General features: G+C 36.1%; 2 protein-coding genes across 3 annotated transcripts; one reads left to right on the top strand and one right to left on the bottom strand.

Moving 5' to 3' along the window:
• The first annotated feature begins 1274 nt into the window (after window positions 1–1274).
• On the top strand, window positions 1275–9693 carry LOC112518134 (auxilin-related protein 1-like). Of its 2 annotated transcripts, none has more exons than XM_025125713.1 (9): window positions 1275–1419; window positions 1516–2098; window positions 3308–4700; window positions 4796–4937; window positions 5022–5116; window positions 5239–5304; window positions 5902–5991; window positions 7542–7718; window positions 9179–9693. In XM_025125713.1, the coding sequence occupies exons 2-9, from the start codon at window positions 1530–1532 to the stop codon at window positions 9215–9217; spliced, it is 2571 nt and encodes an 856-aa protein (XP_024981481.1). In that variant the 5' UTR covers window positions 1275–1419; window positions 1516–1529; the 3' UTR covers window positions 9218–9693. The 2 variants fall into 2 exon arrangements, with proteins under 2 accessions (XP_024981481.1, XP_024981480.1); XM_025125712.1 differs by having other exon boundaries at window positions 3032–4700.
• Window positions 9694–10354: 661 nt separating this feature from the next.
• On the bottom strand, window positions 10355–17482 carry LOC112518503. Its single transcript, XM_025126221.1, has 6 exons — window positions 17292–17482; window positions 16368–16466; window positions 14567–14798; window positions 14261–14349; window positions 11743–11850; window positions 10355–10764 (listed from the first exon to the last, which is right to left on the bottom strand). Exons 1-6 carry the CDS (start codon window positions 17382–17384, stop codon window positions 10603–10605), a joined length of 783 nt encoding a protein of 260 aa, XP_024981989.1. The 5' UTR covers window positions 17385–17482; the 3' UTR covers window positions 10355–10602.
• Between the last annotated feature and the right edge of the window lie 780 nt (window positions 17483–18262).

Raw genomic sequence — 18262 nt, 5'->3', positions numbered from 1 at the left:
TTTTTGATTTAATAATATGATTTTTTATAAGGATAATAATTAAAAATTTTGTTAGAATTCAATGATTATTCAACAAGCTTTTAGGGGCTGTTTGGGATTGCTTATTTAAAACAACTTATGTTTTTTTGTAAAAGTGCTTATTAACTTATGTGGTATTAAATCGGAGTTAAATAAAACACGGTTAAAATTGTAAACTGATAATAACCAGTTTTTCATAAGTAAAAAAGAATTAACTTATCAAAAACAGCTTATTACCGGTTTGGCACCAGTATAAGCAGTTTTTTTCTTATCCAAACACTAGAAAACAACTTATTACCGGTGTCAGACTGAAATAAGTTAAAAAACAGCTTTTATAAGCAATCTCAAACACCCCTTTAATAGCTTTATGCAGAAAGTCAAGTTTTTCCAAATCTGTCCCTCCCAATTAAAAAACATGCTCCAACGAAAAAGAAAAAAAAAGACTTTGTCAAATAAAAACTTTTTCAATCCATACAAACAAAAATCAACTCATACATATATCTTTTATTCATACAAAAATTAATGAAAAACCAATCAAACAGTCTAACCCGATAAGTACTTACCAGATAAAAAATACTTTTCAACAATCAATTTTTGATGATAAAAAATATTACATGATAAGATAAGTGAAAATGTGACTTTTACCAGTACAACGCTTACCTTTCATACAAAGGGCCGTAATCAGCCTCAAGATTTTAGATTCCGTAAGTAACTCAGTGAGTGCCTTTCTAAGAAAGAAGGGCTTGGAAGAAGAAAATGAAATACGAACAACCACACTCATTGTAATAGATCGATTTTCATGCTCGTTCTTGCTCCAACATGAAAGTTCCATTTCAGGGAAAGACGACGTATTATGATACTTTCTGTTTTGTCGAGCGTTGTTTTGGTCTCTGGTTTGATGGTTGTACGTGCTGAAAATCCGATACATTCCTTTTTGTTTCCGATCCCAGTCTTTGAATTTTTTTTATATCATTTTAATAATATTTAAAAAAAAATTTAATCAAATAAAAATAAAATGAAAATAGTGCTTTTTTATTAGCCTAGATATCCAACCCGATATGCGAACCAACTAATCCCAAGACGACTATCTACTTTGCAGATAGTCTGAAATCACCGCATTTAAACTTTTATGACCACAATTTTTTTTGTATTCCTCATTAAATTTAAACCTAAGACATCCAAATACTTTTTGACATTTGGATGTGATTTGAAAATAGTGTTTATTACAGGATAAAAACTCAAATGTAACAAAGAAATAATGGAAGAGGAGCCAACAACCAAAGGCACGGCGGAGCTCGAGCAGAGGACACAAAAATAAGAAGTGAACAACCGCCGTGAAGTTCAATCGTCGTCAATTCAACCATCACCACCGTTGTCTGCGGGCGTAAACCTAAATATCCGGTTAGTTACTTCCGACTTCAACAAATGTGTATCAGTAGCTTTGTAACACATAATTTACATCGGATCATATTTGAGATTCATCATCTCTGTTGCCAGATCCGGTGAATCAAATGGATGAGTTTGGTATGTTGGCAAAAGACTTCGGATTTCGGCCTCAAGGAAAATCTGCACCGATGAAATCGGAGGGTAGTCGACCGCCGTTCTCATCATCAACTATTGCTGAAGAGGATCACATGTTCAGCGACGTGTTTGGTGGTACGCCTAAAAACACTAACAACTCTAAGTCGACATCGGCTATGGCAGATTTTGATTACGACGCGATCTTCAAAAATTCAACATCCTCGAATAATGACGAAGCTAAAAGCAAAGCTACGTCTTTGAATTTGCCGGTTTACGATAAACCGGTTTATGATGACGACATTTTCGACGGATTGCCAGGGCTGAAGAGTAAATCGATGTCTTCTTCTGCTTCGCCGAGATACGAAGATAATATTTTCGCATCGATGACTACATCGCCGCCTAAACGAAGTCAACAGAGTGATCATTTCGATGATCTTATGGGGAGTCTGGGTCGAACAGAGAAAGTTGAATCAACCAGGCATCATCGTACCAAAAGTCCAAGAGGTTTTGATGATCTGATCCCTGGATTTGGAAGTGGCAATCCTGCTACCAGTAATAGGTACTATGCTTCATTTCATCTGCGATTTAGTTGCTGTGTTTCCTTTCCTCATAAGTGATTTATGCATAGTTATCATTTGATCTATGTTGGGCATAAAAAAACACTAACCAATATTAAAGAGATTCATCTTGTTCTCAGTTTCAAAGCTGTATAATTTAGAAGTGTCATTAATGTTGTTAGATTTTTCTATGGATCCAATAATTGAAGTCAAACTAAGAGTTTGTACTACTGGAAACTCAAGTTCTGGATTATCTATATTTACTTGAGAAGTTCTATGTGTTAGTTGTCAATGAAGTTCCGCCATATTTATTTCACTTTCTTGTGCAATGTTGTTGGGAAGGACAAGCTCGATAAGCTATCTAACTGAGTAATTAACAATGTTGCAAATGGAGGTGGGGGAGACCTTGGGTCATGCAAACTTTTCAAAGAGTTGGAGAAATACTTGGTTTCCAAAGGTTGCACCTTGTACTTTCGAATTTAATGAAAAACACTGTTAGAATATAGTAAACAAAATCAAATACATGGTATAAACTCCCAGTAAAATGAACCTGAACATGCTATCTGTACTTTACTACTTCTTGATTAGTCACTTAAGTAGATGCACAAGTTTTACATTGATGTTCATGCTTGCTCAATCTGAAGTTAAGCAATCTCAATTTCACAAGATTTAAGAAAGAATATGTTGTGATCTGGATTCCAAGTCAGTAACGAACTAAACATAAGATGGAAATGGATTAATTGGATCGTTACTTGAATGGAACATTATTTTTTTGCTGAAATTAGTTCCCAGCACAAGGCTTTCTTTTTCAGTTATTAGCTGCCCATATCTTTATGAAATCTTATTTTTCTCAAATTATACGGGTAGCAGAACATACCGGTGACACTTGAATAAGCCACTGTTCTATAATTTTCTATAATTTTTGTTTCTTATAGATTAAATTCAGAGCCTACCCCAAAATCAACTGCCAATACAAAGGAAGCTTCTAATGCAGTGGATGATCTGTTTGTGGGTCTAGAGTCTACATCAACCACTGCTAATTCATACCAGAGTTTCTCCACTGATCCACCGGAAGAGATTGGCAGTGTTAGTAAATCTAGGATTCGAAAAAACAGAGTATCATCGAAAAATGGGAGTATGTTTGATGACATAGATCCCCTTAATGGTTTTGGTAAATCTGCACCTATATTTACAAATGAGATGAATAACAGGGGAAAGGATAAGAGCCCTTCCAAAGAAGGATCGGCTACAGACAGCGCACAAAGTTCTATTAGTAAAGATTCAACACAGAAAGCTTCTTTTAGATATTCTGAGAGTCGATCGCAGGAGATGCCTATTGATGATTTTCAAGAATCTCATCAAACCGTTTTTGACATTCCAGCAATTCCTACAAATCATCATAGATCTTTTGATCAGTCAACTTCTCCACCATATATGGAGACAAGTTCTCAGATGGGTATGTCTCCCACATCGGAACCTGTCCAGCAAGCTGATGATGTATGGCTCTCTGTGTCAGAGATACCGCTGTTCACACAACCGACTAGAGCTCCACCACCTTCAAGACCCCCTCCTCCAATACCAAGGCATATTTTAAAGCCTGAAAGAGGCTCATTAGGTTCAAATTCCAGAAATTTTGTTAATGATTCATCTTCTTCACCAAATTTTGCTAAGAATTCTCGAAGTCCTAGGCCATTCCAACCTGTGGCCAGGAGTTCCCTATCTTCGCCGTTAGATGACCTTGAGAATTTTGCCACTGGTATGATGCCAAATAATGGTGACGACCATGCTGATGCCCAATCAGGTGAAGAAATGGACTCGATCTTAGCTGCTGCTGCAATGAAGGAGGCTATGGACAGAGCTGAAGCTAAATTTAGGCATGCAAAGGAGGTTAGAGAAAGAGAACATGCAAAGGCTTTTAGAAATAAAGAATCTGTGCAGCCAGATAAAGATGAACAGGGTATAGAAGAAGGGTTAAGACGAGACAGGCTAGATCGTGAACGAAAACAAAGAGAGAAGGAAGAGGAAGAGAGAGAGCACAGGCAACTTGAAAAAGATAGGATGGGGGAGATTGAAAGACAAAAGGCCAGGCAAGCTGTAGAAAGGGCAACGAGGGAAGCTCGTGAAAGAGCAGCCTTAGAAGCACGTGAGAGAGCATCCGTTGAAGCCCGTTTAAAATCTGAACGGGCTGCAGTTCAAAGAGCACAAGCTGAAGCCCGTGAAAGAGCAGCAGTTGGGGCAAAGGAAAGAGCAGAGAGGGCTACCATGGAAGCTAGGGAGAAAGAGGCACAGGAGAAGGCTGCTGTTGCACGGGCCGAAGAAGAAGCAAGACGTAGAGCAGAACAATCTGTTGCACGGGCTGAAGAAGAATCAAGACGTAGAGCAGAACGTGCTGTTGCACAGGCTGAAGAAGAATCAAGACGTAGAGCAGAGCGTTCTGCTGTAGAAAGGGTTGCTGCTGAGGCGAGAAAGAGAGCCGCTGCAGAAGCTCGTGAAAGGGCAGCTGCTTCTAGGATGAACCAACAAAAGAATGATAACGACCTTGAATCCTTTTTTGGCACTGCTTCCCGACCAAGCAGTGCACCAAAACCAAGGGAAACTTCTTCAGTGAGTAGTAAATTGTGTATCATATAGTTAAATAAATTTATAATAATTTGGAAACTTCCGTTAATATCTGGGCCTATGTTTGCTCCCCAATTTAGGACTCTGCAGCTGATCTACTATCTCAAAACAGACGGGGATCAGAAGGGGCCCACAGGGCTTCCACCGCTGGTGTATCCTCCAACATGAGGAAAGCATCGTCCACCACCAATATTGTTGACGATCTTAGCTCAATTTTTGGAGGTATATTTCCATTTAAATTTGTCGAGATCATTTATGACTAATTGTCTGGTGTTATTGCTCACTAGCACTTTCTCTGTCCAAAAGCTGCTACAGCTGCACAATTCCAAGAAGTTGTAGGGGAAACTGAGGAAAGACGAAGAGCAAGACTGGAAAGAGAGCAACGTACTCAAGAGCGTGCGGTATGCCATTGTGGAAAGAAAATTTTCATGATTTGTTTTTATTCATGCATGACATGGTTTGAAGTGACATGATTATGTGACAAATGACTTCTAAGTCTCACAATTGAGCTTTGTTTGCATAGGCTAAAGCGTTGGCTGAAAAAAACCAGCGTGATCTCCAATCTCAAAGGGAACAGGAAGAAAGACATGTAAGTATTATTCAGGCATCTCATCTTTTGGCTGTATTTTTATACTTTCAATTATCTTCATCTCTAAGAATATAAATGTGAAAATGAACACCCACTGCTTTGGTTTCAGATGGATGGGCATTAACTATTCTGGTAATCGTTTCACATTTTGTGAACTGTTATCTCTGAAATCCAAACAAACCCGGATATTCCACATTTTGTCTTTGTGTTCTCTTCTTTAGACTGTTTATTCTCTTATCTTTCATAGACAGTTTTGTGTGCATTAGTGAGCATATTGTGGATGTGAATATTTCCTTGGAGCTAAACTCACATGCATTAATCTTGGTATTAGTTTTTTGGGGGGGGGGGGGGGGAAACAAATTGTGGGGAGTAAAGATTTCCTAAGATGCAGCTAGGCGTTCATGGTAGTAACTTCAGCTACATGGTTTCTTGTTAACTCAATCTGCTTTTTGACAAATTGGACTTCTACCCCACAATGCAAACTTATTTGGTGCGAAAATAACTAATCTTACCTGTAAATTATGTTTCCTTCTCCACATCTTATAACTAAAGTTACCTGTGTCATGTTCTTGATCTGTTTTTTTGTGTTCATCTCAGAGGATTGCTGGAACTTTAGATACTGAAATCAAGCGTTGGGCAGCAGGGAAAGAAGGAAACTTGCGTGTGCTCCTATCCACACTACAATATGTATGCATCCTCATCTCGTTCTTTTATTTTGTATGTAATTCAAGAACTTAAATTGATGTGTGAGCAACATGATGCCCTAACTGTTCATCATACTTGATGATATTGAAATTATCCCTGAAAGCTGTAAGTGTGTAACCATAATCACTAGAGCACTAAAGGTTGAATACATTATTTTCTTAATTTTATATGATGCTAACAATGAATAGATTCGTAGTATGCTGTTACGTTTAACTGAATTATAGTGGGGACTGGCACTGCACACTGCATTATGTTATTTACTATACTAAAAGTCTTTTCATTTCATCATTTTAAGTTTAAAAAAATCTACTAAATAGATACGAGGCCAAGAATGAAAGACTGGCTGCCTGCCTATGCAATTTGTAATTGACTGATACCTGATACTTTATACTTCCTTTGTCCCAAAATAGATGTTTTTTTTAAGTATATAATATTTATATACGGCAAATAGAACAAATAAACTCACACACCCTCCTCACCTTTGGTGAGGTTTGAACCCTTGACTTCCTAGAAGGCCAAGAACTCACATACCGCTAGGCCAAAGGCCCTTTGGTCCCAAAATAGATGTTCATAGCAATAAAGGCATACAATATTGTAAATGTGTAATTATTACTTTGTAATTAACTAAGTGACAATTTTACCCTTAATAATAATGGGAGTAATGAATTTCTCCATCTATGGTAGGACAAAATTAGAAAGTAGGCACTTTTGAAAGTGGACACTTATTTTGGGACAAACTAAATGCTTTTCTACAGTGAACATTTTCTTTGACATGCATTTGTAACAAAAAATATCACCTCCATAAACAGAAAAAATTTGTATTGATTTCTGCTAGATTCCTAGAAGGAGGCGTTTGGTTCGTAGGATTCCGATAGAATCTAAAGGGGTTGGAATGGTCAATTCTGTTGACCAAATTCCATACCAGTATTTGGTTTAAATAAAGGGTATTTTGGTTATTTTTCAATATTTCTTTCCAATTCATAAGCTACATTCTATAAACCAAACAAACAAATTCCAATTCATTTGACATATTCCACTTCATTTCCTGCCAACCAAATGCTTGGTCGAACCTGATAACAACACTCCATTCAAATTACAATTTCTTCGACAGATTTCGCTCATTCAGAAAACATTCTGCGATCCAAACGCCCCATAAGTCTCTAATAAAAAGCATGTAACCTTACTAAATTCAGCCAGTGAGTATATGGATATGATGTGCTATGTGCGCTTGGTACACAGGATGGGACAAGATAAAAAGCTTGTCCCACGTTTGGTGCGACAGGGTTGTGCGGGAGAAAATGCATTTATTTTGTCCCACCAAAAGAGGTGGAACAAAAAACAGGGAGATTGATAAATTACCAAACTACCCATGTCATATTAAAACCTTGCACAATTCTTTCAACCTGCCTACCTCACTCTCGGCCGTCCCATCCAGTCCCTTCTAATTTGTGCTAAAAAATTGTTAATTAGAAGTGCTGAGATCTTTATATGATTCTTATATCCCTCTCATTCTCCTATCAATCTATTGTCAGGTTCTTTGGCCTGAATGTGGGTGGCAGCCTGTTTCATTGACCGATCTGATCACTGGTGCCAATGTGAAAAAAGCATATAGAAAGGCAACTTTGTGTATCCATCCCGATAAAGTGCAACAGAAAGGAGCTAATCTTCAACAGAAATATGTTGCCGAGAAGGTCTTCGATATACTTAAGGTACTTGCTTATTTAATCAACATTACCCAAGATGGTCAAAGACTAAGGTCATGTTTGGTAACCATAAGCTAGCTTATTTTTTGAGTTTATTAAAAAGGACTCCTTTGGTTAGCCATAAGTTAGATTATATGATAGCTTTTTGAAAAATTACTTCAAGTAGCGTTTCATCAAGCTTTAGGGGGTTTTTTCCAATTATGCCCTTATGTTCTCAATTAATTTTTATTATGTCTTTTTAGGTTATTTTACTTTGTCATCTAGCTTATAACCTAGATTCTACCAAACATGACTAGTTTACCAACTAACAACTAGCTTATAACCTAGATTCTACCAAACATGACTAGTTTACCAACTAACAGCTAGCTTATTAGCCAACCATTAGCTTTTCATCCACCATTAGTTTATCAGCCAATAGCTAGTTTATCCTCTAGCTAAAATCACCATCAACTACTCAACATGCTTACACTGTTATTTAAAATTCATTTATGTGACTAGCAGCTAGCTTATTAGCCGACGCTAGCTTATCAGGCAATAGCTAGCTTATCGGCCAACAACTAGTTTATCCTCTAGTTTGCTGAACATAGGCTAAAATCACCACCAACCACTCAACATGCTAGAGCATCTCCAACAGATTCCTCAAAACGGAGAAAATAAAGATTTTGGGGATTTGAGCATGTTTTTTGCTCCTACAGATTATCCAAAACCTCTCTAAAATAGAGAAAGTAGGAGAGAGTGTAAAAATCTCCAAATCTAGAGAACATCCTAAAAATGATTACAATGAGAGAGAAATATTATTTAACATATTTCCACCAATAGGAAACTTCGAAAATATTTAGAGAGTATTTTATTAGCTGAAAGGAATAATTTAATAATATAATCAAAGTTGTAATCTCCAAAATGGAGAATATGTTGGAGTTAAATGTATTTTTGTTTCAGAGATTTTGAAATTTCTTTCTCCATTTTAGAGATATTTTGGAGAATCTATTGGAGATGCTCTTACATTCTTAATTAGAATTCATTTATGTAACTAGTTTATCAAGTAGCAGTTAGCTTATTACTTATTGGCCAACCACTAGCTTTTCAGCTAACAGCTAGTTTCTCAGCCAATAATTAGTTTATCGCCAACAGCTAGTTTATCCATTAGTTTGCTAAACATAGGCTAAAATCACCATCAACCAGTCAACATGTTTACAATGTTAATTAAAATTCATTTAGGTTTTTGCATTTAAATATCACATCATAAAGATACAATAATATGTACCTACAATGTTGAGTTCTTTTTGCATTCATGTATTTCAGATATACAAAAAACAAGTTGCGAAGTCGATCTATTTCCAAAAAAAATGCTTGATAATGCAAAATCAACAATATTTTTATCAATTAAGCATTTTATTTCTTGATAACGAGACCGTAGGAGCATAGGGATGTGTCATTATTTATGGGTTCGATTGATATGATAACAGGAGGCTTGGAACAAGTTCAATTCAGAGGAACTCTTTTAAGTCCACCCATCAGTTACTTTTCGTGGAAAAACAACTATACGTTCAACCAACACTCATGACTCGTGGATTCTACGCTCTTATATTGGTGTATACTATTTTGATTCTATGGACGACGGATTGGGAGGTTGGAATATATTTGTTGCCATTACCATCACCATATGCATATAGTAAGTAAGATTGTAGTCATAACAAAAGTCGCAAATTTCTCTTTGCTTCCCCTGATTTGTTACCGATACGAAGAAAGAAAAACTGTAATGGTTTTAACCCCGGTGTATTAGTTTCGGGATGATTATTATTTCGGATGAATTGAATCTTTGGGTGCATCCCATTTTTCTTGACACTGAAGTTATTTTCGTTGAATGTGTCGTGACAAAAAGATGCAACTATGGTCTTCGCTACTTGACGGGCTGGTGTAGAGATTATTCATGGTTAAACTCTTCACAACTTATTAATGGATATAACCCTTTTGGTATGAATAGTTTATCGGTTTGGGTTGGATGTTTTTATTTGGACATTTTGTTTCATCAAATGAGTTTTTTTTAACGTCAAAACATGAGTAGTGTTTTGCTTGAAACAACGAATTTCTTTCAATTGTTTGTCTTTTAAAAGTATTAATGTAAGAAAGAATGAAACTTTAATGGTATTCTTGAATCTTAATCCACATAACGACTCAAAAAAACACATGAAAGCGTTGGTATCTATTGGGCATTTGGTTCGACAAAATGTACCTGAGTAATTTGGATTTTATGGAAGGATTTGGAATCTTTAGTGTGTTTGGTTTGTAGGATATGAAATGAAGTTGATTTCCGTTCTTTATTAGATAATTTATAAGAAATGAATTATAAAAATAATTATATCATCTTTTTTAATTGAATATTGTAAAACGAATGTTTAAACATTTTTTAAAACATCATTACAAATAAATCCCTGGCAGGATGGTTCGTAGATTGGGAAGATATGAAGACAAATCCATCAAACAATAGATGGTACCCCTCTCCCATAATACCCCCAACCGAACACCCCTTGGTGTCATCCGTAATATATCTGTATTTTCAACAAAGCATCCGTTTTATGCTTTTCACAAATATGAAAAGAGATGTCAACGAGGCGACAAGAGATGTACAAATGTTTAGAAAATTTGAGAAAAAGAAACAATTTAGAGAGACTTGTACAAGTGTAATCAAATTTAAGTAAAACCCATCAAGTACACACCACCGAGATTTGCAACAGGGCTATGGGCGAAGCCTACAGTCATGCCATGTCATGAGACCAGTTTGGACGAAGCTAGGGATCATCCATTTACAAAAAAGTTGTAAATCAAACCAAACTAGCTCAGTATATTCGATCAGATAAGGATTTCCAAAAGAATCCACAAAAGAAAGATGCTAAATTACAATCTCAAAAGTATTGCAACCTTGGCACTCCATGTATAGGGCAGTGATACCAAATTTAGACTGGATACAGAATTTTGGGCTCAGCCTGCACCCCCTATCGAAATGCTGTCCATGAGCCTCGGCCAGTCTATCCCGGAGAAACTCCAAAGTAACCTAATCATGAGCCATAACGAATATTCAAGTTTGATAACAAGGTGAAATCCGTGTAAAGATAGAATGCTAGGCAGTCGAATGGACTAAAACCTATGAAAACCTCATAGAACATTAAACTTCGCAAAATTTGATCTTGAAAAACATAAAATCGAAGGGAGCATCAACAGTTGACGAGACTGGACATGACTGAATGGGATAGGACAGGATTGGACAGACGAGAGACGGTAAGTAGGTGAAAGAACTATGAAAGGTATTAGGGTTTTAATTTGGCATGGGTAGTTTAATAATTTACTAATCTTTGTCTCATCTCCCTGATTTTTGTTATTTTTGTCCCACTTGTATTGTACATCTTCCCCCGACCCTACCTTTTGGTTGGACATATTGGGTCTTTTTGGTTTGGTAATATCTTACAACGTCCTCTTTTTTGGCAAAAATCTCAAGCTAAAATGACCTATTTGCCCATAATCATGGCAACCTATTGAAGCAATCTACAAAATCATCTAAGGGCAAGGAGATATGAGTAATAATCAAATATTGTGATAACACACTATGTATCTATTTATATGTTGCATGAGAGTATTAATTATCTAGTCAAGATATATGATCAAAGGGTCAGGTTTAGGGGAAAACTACAGGAAAATGAAAAACTAAGGAACAGGCTGGTAACCGTTCATCTGGACGATATATGCATGTGCACACAAGTAACTTGTCAGCAATTTGTTCGGTATGCACATGTGCATAACATGCACAAAAACCAAGAAACGGCTTTAATTACTTGTATGCACACGTTCATACCATCCAGATTAATGGCTACCAGGGTGTTCCTCAATTTTTCATTTTTTTGGGGTTTTCCGTGAACCTCCCTCTATGATCAACTTCTAAATGTGATGCAAAGAATAGAAGGATATGCACAAGAGATAAAGCAAATAGCCGAAACAAATAAATCATATGAGATGTAAAGATGGAAGTCATTCGGACCTCATTGCCTCTGTTGAGTTTAAGTTCACAAAGCGTACAAAAGATAAGATGACGATTCTGTTCCAACTCTCCACGCTTGCATATGGGACACCAAACCACTTTTTGCACCTATTGGCAGTATATACAAAATATTGGTGAGCCAGAAACAAGAAAAAGTGGAAAACTAAAATACACGGAACCAAAAAAACACATCACTAGTTTAATGGACTAAAATGCACATCAGGACCATGATTTTATCAGTTTTGGACGAATCTATGGTTTACATGGATTTGACATTTTTGCCAAATTCAAGTGTGGGTGTTCGGGGATACCTGATGCATATATATATATATATATATAGACTTGAGATCATGTGAGACCAGCCTGTTTTCGTGAGACCCGTGAGACCAGCATTTTACACTTGAAACTTCACAACAAAATGCTGTGAAGGTGACTTTTTAAAACCTTCACAGTGTTTTTGCTGTGAAGGTTCGACTTTTTAAAACCTTCACAGTGTTTTTGCTGTGAAGGTTCGACTTTTTTTAAACTTTCACAGTGTTTTTGCTGTGAAGTTTACGTGTAAAAATGTGGTCTCACGGGTCTCACGAAAACAGGCTGGTCTCACGTGAACCCAACCCTATATATATATATAAGTTTAGGTTCAAGGAAAACCACAAAAAATGAAAAAGTGAAGAACACCCTGGTAACCATTCATTTGTATGGTAATGCATATGTGCATACAAGTAATTTGTAAGTAATTTTTCCAGTATGCACATGTGCATAACATGCACACGTGCATAGAAACCAGAAAACATCTTTAATTACTTGTATGCACAAATGCATATCGTACAGATGAACGGTTATTAGGGTGTTCCCCTGAACCTCCATATATATATAGCTTTAATAAATTATGTCTGTGAGCTCAAAAATCATAAAGATGTGATTATGGAGTGGCTTAACCAGGGGCGGAGCCAGGATTTGATACGAGTGGGTGCATGGATAAATCAAATATTTTGAAAAAAAAAATTGATATTACTTTGAAAATAAGAGAAACAATGGTATAATATTATATTAATAAAACCGCGACCTCAATAAGATTCAACTGTGATCTAGACGAGTTTCATTTTCTGAAACTTATCTATGGATTTCATCTCAAATATTATGACTGTAATCTAACACCCTAACTAGAAACAACTATTAACATTGTTCTTATTTGACGTCAGTCATCAGTTATTTTTCTCTTTGATAAATATATAAATGTTAAATTAATCTACCAGTTATACACATGAAAAATAATGAAAGAAAATTCAAAACAAATTTACATAATTGCAAAATATAAAAGTAATTCAACAAATCTATGTGATTATTATACAGTTGGATCAAGTAATGTTGCCATGGAATTAAGGTAGCCCAGGTTTCAGGAGGGAAAGTCCACTCACTTGTAAACAAATTGGGTTTTGAGCCTACATATGATACATCTATTTTAAAAAATTGAAGGTTTCAGAGGGAGCATGTGCTCTCCCTCGCTCTAACGTCGCTCCGTCCATGGCTTAACACATGACAGATGTAATGAAACTGTGACCTAAAACGACTTCCTCAGCAGCAGCAACTGTTGCTGCTAAAAGGGCATCATCCAGGTCAAGAAAAAGGAATTACACAACAGTGGCAAAACCAAAGATGGTTCGCCATTATCTCCACACATAAGTCTGCAAGATGACGGACAAAGAAACGGGTCCATAAAGATTATTTGATGATGGGCAGTGAAATCCTCTAAATCAAAAAACATCTTGAAGCGGTACAAGTGGCATAATTTCCAATCCACATATCTGGAGGGAATAGGACTAGACGGACGAGGGTGAGTTAGGCAGGGTGAAAGGATTGGGAAGGTTTTAGGGTTTTAATTTTGACATGGATAGTTTAGTAATATACCAACCTTGTCTCATCTCCATGATTATTTTTCCACCTATTTTGATGGGACAGAAAAAATGCATTTATGTCTCACTCGGGTCATGTCATGCCCCAATTTAATGCCGCGCCAAATGTAGGACAATAAGTTTTTGTATTGTCCTGTACCGTGTACCAAAAGCACATATTTTGTCCACGTGGAATTTAGTGATCTCTTCTTTAGCTTACTTAAATGATGTGCCATGTGTAATTTTTCCGTGACTTTCCATGTAGGGAATTGATGGACATGGCAAAAATCTTGGTCCACGAAAACAATGATGGTAAATCCGCAAAAGAAAAAGGTATTATGGTCCTAGGCAGAACTCAACAAGAGCACAATGGTCCAAAATGTCATAAAGTCACACATTTAACACACACCAACTCTGTGTCAGTAAAACTTTTCATATACTTGATAAAACAAATCAAACCAAACGAACTCAGTATATCCCACCGAAGGTGGGATCCGGGGGAGGTTAAGATGTATGCAGACCTCACCTCTATCCCAACTAATTGATGTGGTTTTCATTTTTCCCCATTGTCATGATTTTAAGTAAGAGCATCATTGAATGAATGGATTCAGCTATTAGGGGCATACCTTATCATTATTCAGCTGCATATTCTCGAAAACAGCACGAGCTAAGTATTCATCTTCCTCTTCTTCCCATACTTTGTAGCTATCTGGTTCTGCAAATAGATGTAATCTCAGGGGAAGGAGAACTAAAAGAAAGAAAAAGTGAAACCGTAAAATAATAGCTAAAGAAGGTAATAAAGTAATCTCAGTTTATGTAAAAATGACATTCTAATTCTCTACTGCAATTATGATGATTTAGAATCTCGCTGCAAAAATCTGTGGGTATCCAATGGAATTAATATTATAACTTAATAAGCAATCAAACTTTACCTTTTCCAATCTGATCACTACTAAGGTCCTCGTAGAAAATCTTCTGCATTTCCAACAAAATTTCTTCGCATTCACCTTGGAATGCTGCATGAGGACCATCATATTCCCATAAAATATCATCACTGGTTTCTGGGTCGGGATTCAGAGTTCCAGAACAGCTTCTCACTGGTGTCTCTTTAATTTTTCTAAGTTCATCAGATACAATGTCTTGGAAGGTTGATTTAATTAACTCCTGCAAAGAAAAACTTAATTTGAAGTAAATGGTAATCTCAAGCAACAATATTTATCTACATCACAAGTATACGTATAAGGTAATGTCCAAATCTAGTAATCCCTCCATCCCAAAATAAGTGTCCATATTTCTATTTCAGTCTGTCCCAAAATACTCCCTGCGTTCCAAAATAAGTATCCACATTTCTATTTTAGTTTGTGCCAAAATAAGTTCACTTTCAAAAGTAAATATTTATTTTCCCATTCTACACTTAATTATAAGATGGAGAAATTCTCTCTCTATTATTAAGGGTAAAGTTGTCCTTTGGTTAATTAAAAATTGTAATAATTACATATTCCTAATGCTATGTGCCATTTTTAATTGTAGACATTTATTTTGTGATAGAGGGAGTAAGTGCATACTTTCGAATTCTACCCTTAATATGAGATAGGTAAATTCATTACTCCATCTATTATTAAGGGTAAAATTGTCATTTGCTTAATTAAAAAGTGTAATAATTGCATATTTCCATAACTGTGTACCTTTTTCATTGTGGAAATTTATTTTGGGACGAAGAGAGTACTTGCTAATAAATGAGCATTGGCATTCCCATTTTATTTAAAATACAACAAGAACTATATTGGGAATAGCCAACCAAGACCATAGGTTGTTTTGTGCACTAAATTGCAAAATGCTGCGTACATAAATTATTTTATAGAAATAGTTTCAGCATGCATTTCATGTTACAGTGAAGCTCTTTCTTGAGCGCTCTTACTTATAAACATTTATTTTGTTAGAAATAAGAAAGACCCGGCATACGTCTCTTCGGTCAATTATAGAAGCGATCTACAATAAGAAATGGTTGAGGGTTGTTTAGACTGCAACTAACAAACCACACCACACAAACCTAGTATATCCCACACAGAGATACAGCCTAGGGGTACGATGTACGCAAAAGTTACCTCTACCCTTGAGGTAGAGAAGTTGTTTCCATGAAGACCCCCAACTTCTAAAACAAAAATTAAAAGAAGATAGGTGAGATAAGTAGACCGTCCTACTAGCAGTATGGCGTTATTTTTCTGCTTGGTGGTTGTTATTCCTATAAAACATGGGACCTTGCAATTCCTGTATAAATGTTAATATATGCTGTTTGGAAGATCAGAGATGTATGTTAATCAGGGGTATAATTGGAAGAAAGTGGCAAAATGTTCCTGGAGATTATTGAAAAGCTACTTATAAGCTAGCTTATCAGCTAGTTTTTGTCCATCCAAAAAGGGATTTTCAATAAGCTCAAAAAATATGTTAACTATGGTTCCCAAACATGGGCTATGGATCTAATAGTGGTCAGTCCATAAATACCTATTAATCCAGATGGGGAGTAATATCCATTTTCCCTTATTCTCCATTTAAAAGAGAAGGCGTGACAGTTTGTAAATGTTTTCAATTAAGGCAGCCATATGAATCCCAGAAGGAACAACCTTAATTTATCCCAACAACATGAAACCACAATTCAGAACATGAAATATAGAAAAAGAAAAGAAAAATTACAAACACACATACATACATATGCATATCAATGAAAAGACAGACCTCATGCCTAAGAGAATGGTCCTTCGAATCAGGTAACCTCATTTTCCACAAAAGCCGAGTCCGGTCAGCACGAACCCTCTTGTAACAGTTCTCTCTTAGCTACAACACAAGAGCATATACTTCAGCCATCTGATAGATACTCTGGTCATTCCAAATAACACTCCACCTTCGACTAATGGGGTCAAATGAACAATTACTCACATAAATTTTCTTCCCATAAAAGGAATCATAGTTCCAAAAACAGAAGCTATATGATTAATAAACTTTTGGCGCATAAAAGCCTGACATAACTTTGTGTCAAGTGTGAACCAAAAAAAAAATGTAGGGGTCAGTTCAAGTAAGAATGCTAAATACCGTGAGAAGGTAATAGAGGGAGGTTCATATGTGAATCACTGAATATATGTGGAAAAAAATCTACTTGAAGATGCATATTGTGAAGTTGTGAACGACATTAAAGATTAACCAAATGCATCATATGCATCTTCAGATGGAGTTTTTCAATGATTCACATACGAAACTTTTCTTAACCTTTCCTGTTCTTTGTTTGAACTTCCCACAAAAAAAGTAATCAATTATTCAATTGAACAAAAATTCTGCTGTTTTGCCATTAATTATCAACTGATATGTTACAAATTTACACAAAATCATACTTAAAATCAAGAAATAATATACCCTCCACCAATAATGGAGTCAATTTTCCACTACTGGAAATCTTACTTCTGACGAAAACTTTCCTCAAATCACACAGCAATTGCAAAATTTAGTGACTGATCAACTACACTTTTGTCCGTTCAAGCCATATAACGAAGCAAATTCAGAAAACTAAATACAAACTGAGATGATCATGAACTTAACAGGATTCAGTACACCCAAAAATCAAACACGGTCTTGTAAAATTTTCCATCAACAAAGATTGATACGAACCTTGTCTTTCCATCTGGGATAATTGTTGAACGACATATGAGACTTGATAGAAGATCGTATCGAAGGTTTTTGATCTTCTTCTCCAGCGGCCATTGCTGCTAACAGACGAAATCGTTTGCACCCAATTTGTGATTTTGTTTTCGAGGGTTTGAAAGAAGGGAGTTGTGATTCGGAACCGTGCAGTTCTCGCGCGCTACAAGATACGGGTCGAAATAGTGGATTATTTGGAGCAGGTTGACCCGTATGTTCAATTGGCATCAAATTTTAAGAATTGGCCCTTCAACTATTTCCAGTATCCAAGTTTAGCCCTTCAAGTTTTAAGAATTGGCATCAAGTTTAGTCCTTTGGACGTACGGCTATATATAAGGTTTTTAGGGGCTCGTTCAATCATACGAGACTGTTTCTTTTACGGTTATTTATCGATGTGTAGCTCAGTTGACAAATGAATACACCGATTTTATCTAAATACAAGACATGTCATGAGTTTGATCTGACACATCTGCTAGTTTCAGCTGTTGAGTGAGCCTAAAAAACAGCCACTCACATCAATGTCCTTGGTTTGAAAACAGGTTCCATATAAGACGAGTTGGAATTATCAGTAATTAACTTGTTTCTAAAAAAATTCCAAATCTATACTATACTAGTATGAGAACCGCGCGATGCGCGGTATTGTAAGTAAAAAAACTTCTTTCATACCATAAAACAATAACTAAAATAAAATCATTCTAATATATAAAGAAACAAATAAGATAAAACAAAATAACCTACATAGATCCCTATGCATATGGTTCAACTTGGTCAGTAGTCGAAGCCACTTCTTCTATGCTTACTCAATCGTTTATCATCCGTCTCTATYTTCAATATATTCTCATCCTCGATGAAGCTTTTTATGAAGATTTTCTTGTATACAATATGGAATAGAATTGCATTAACCATTATAGGCGTTAGAGAGAATCATAATAATAAATATG

This window comes from Cynara cardunculus (assembly GCF_001531365.2).
Source record: "Cynara cardunculus var. scolymus isolate 2C chromosome LG 9, CcrdV1, whole genome shotgun sequence".
Classification (NCBI taxonomy): Eukaryota; Viridiplantae; Streptophyta; class Magnoliopsida; order Asterales; family Asteraceae; genus Cynara; species Cynara cardunculus.
The sequence above is the reverse complement of the archived record's forward strand: the minus strand, read 5'-3'. Positions and strand labels throughout refer to the sequence as shown.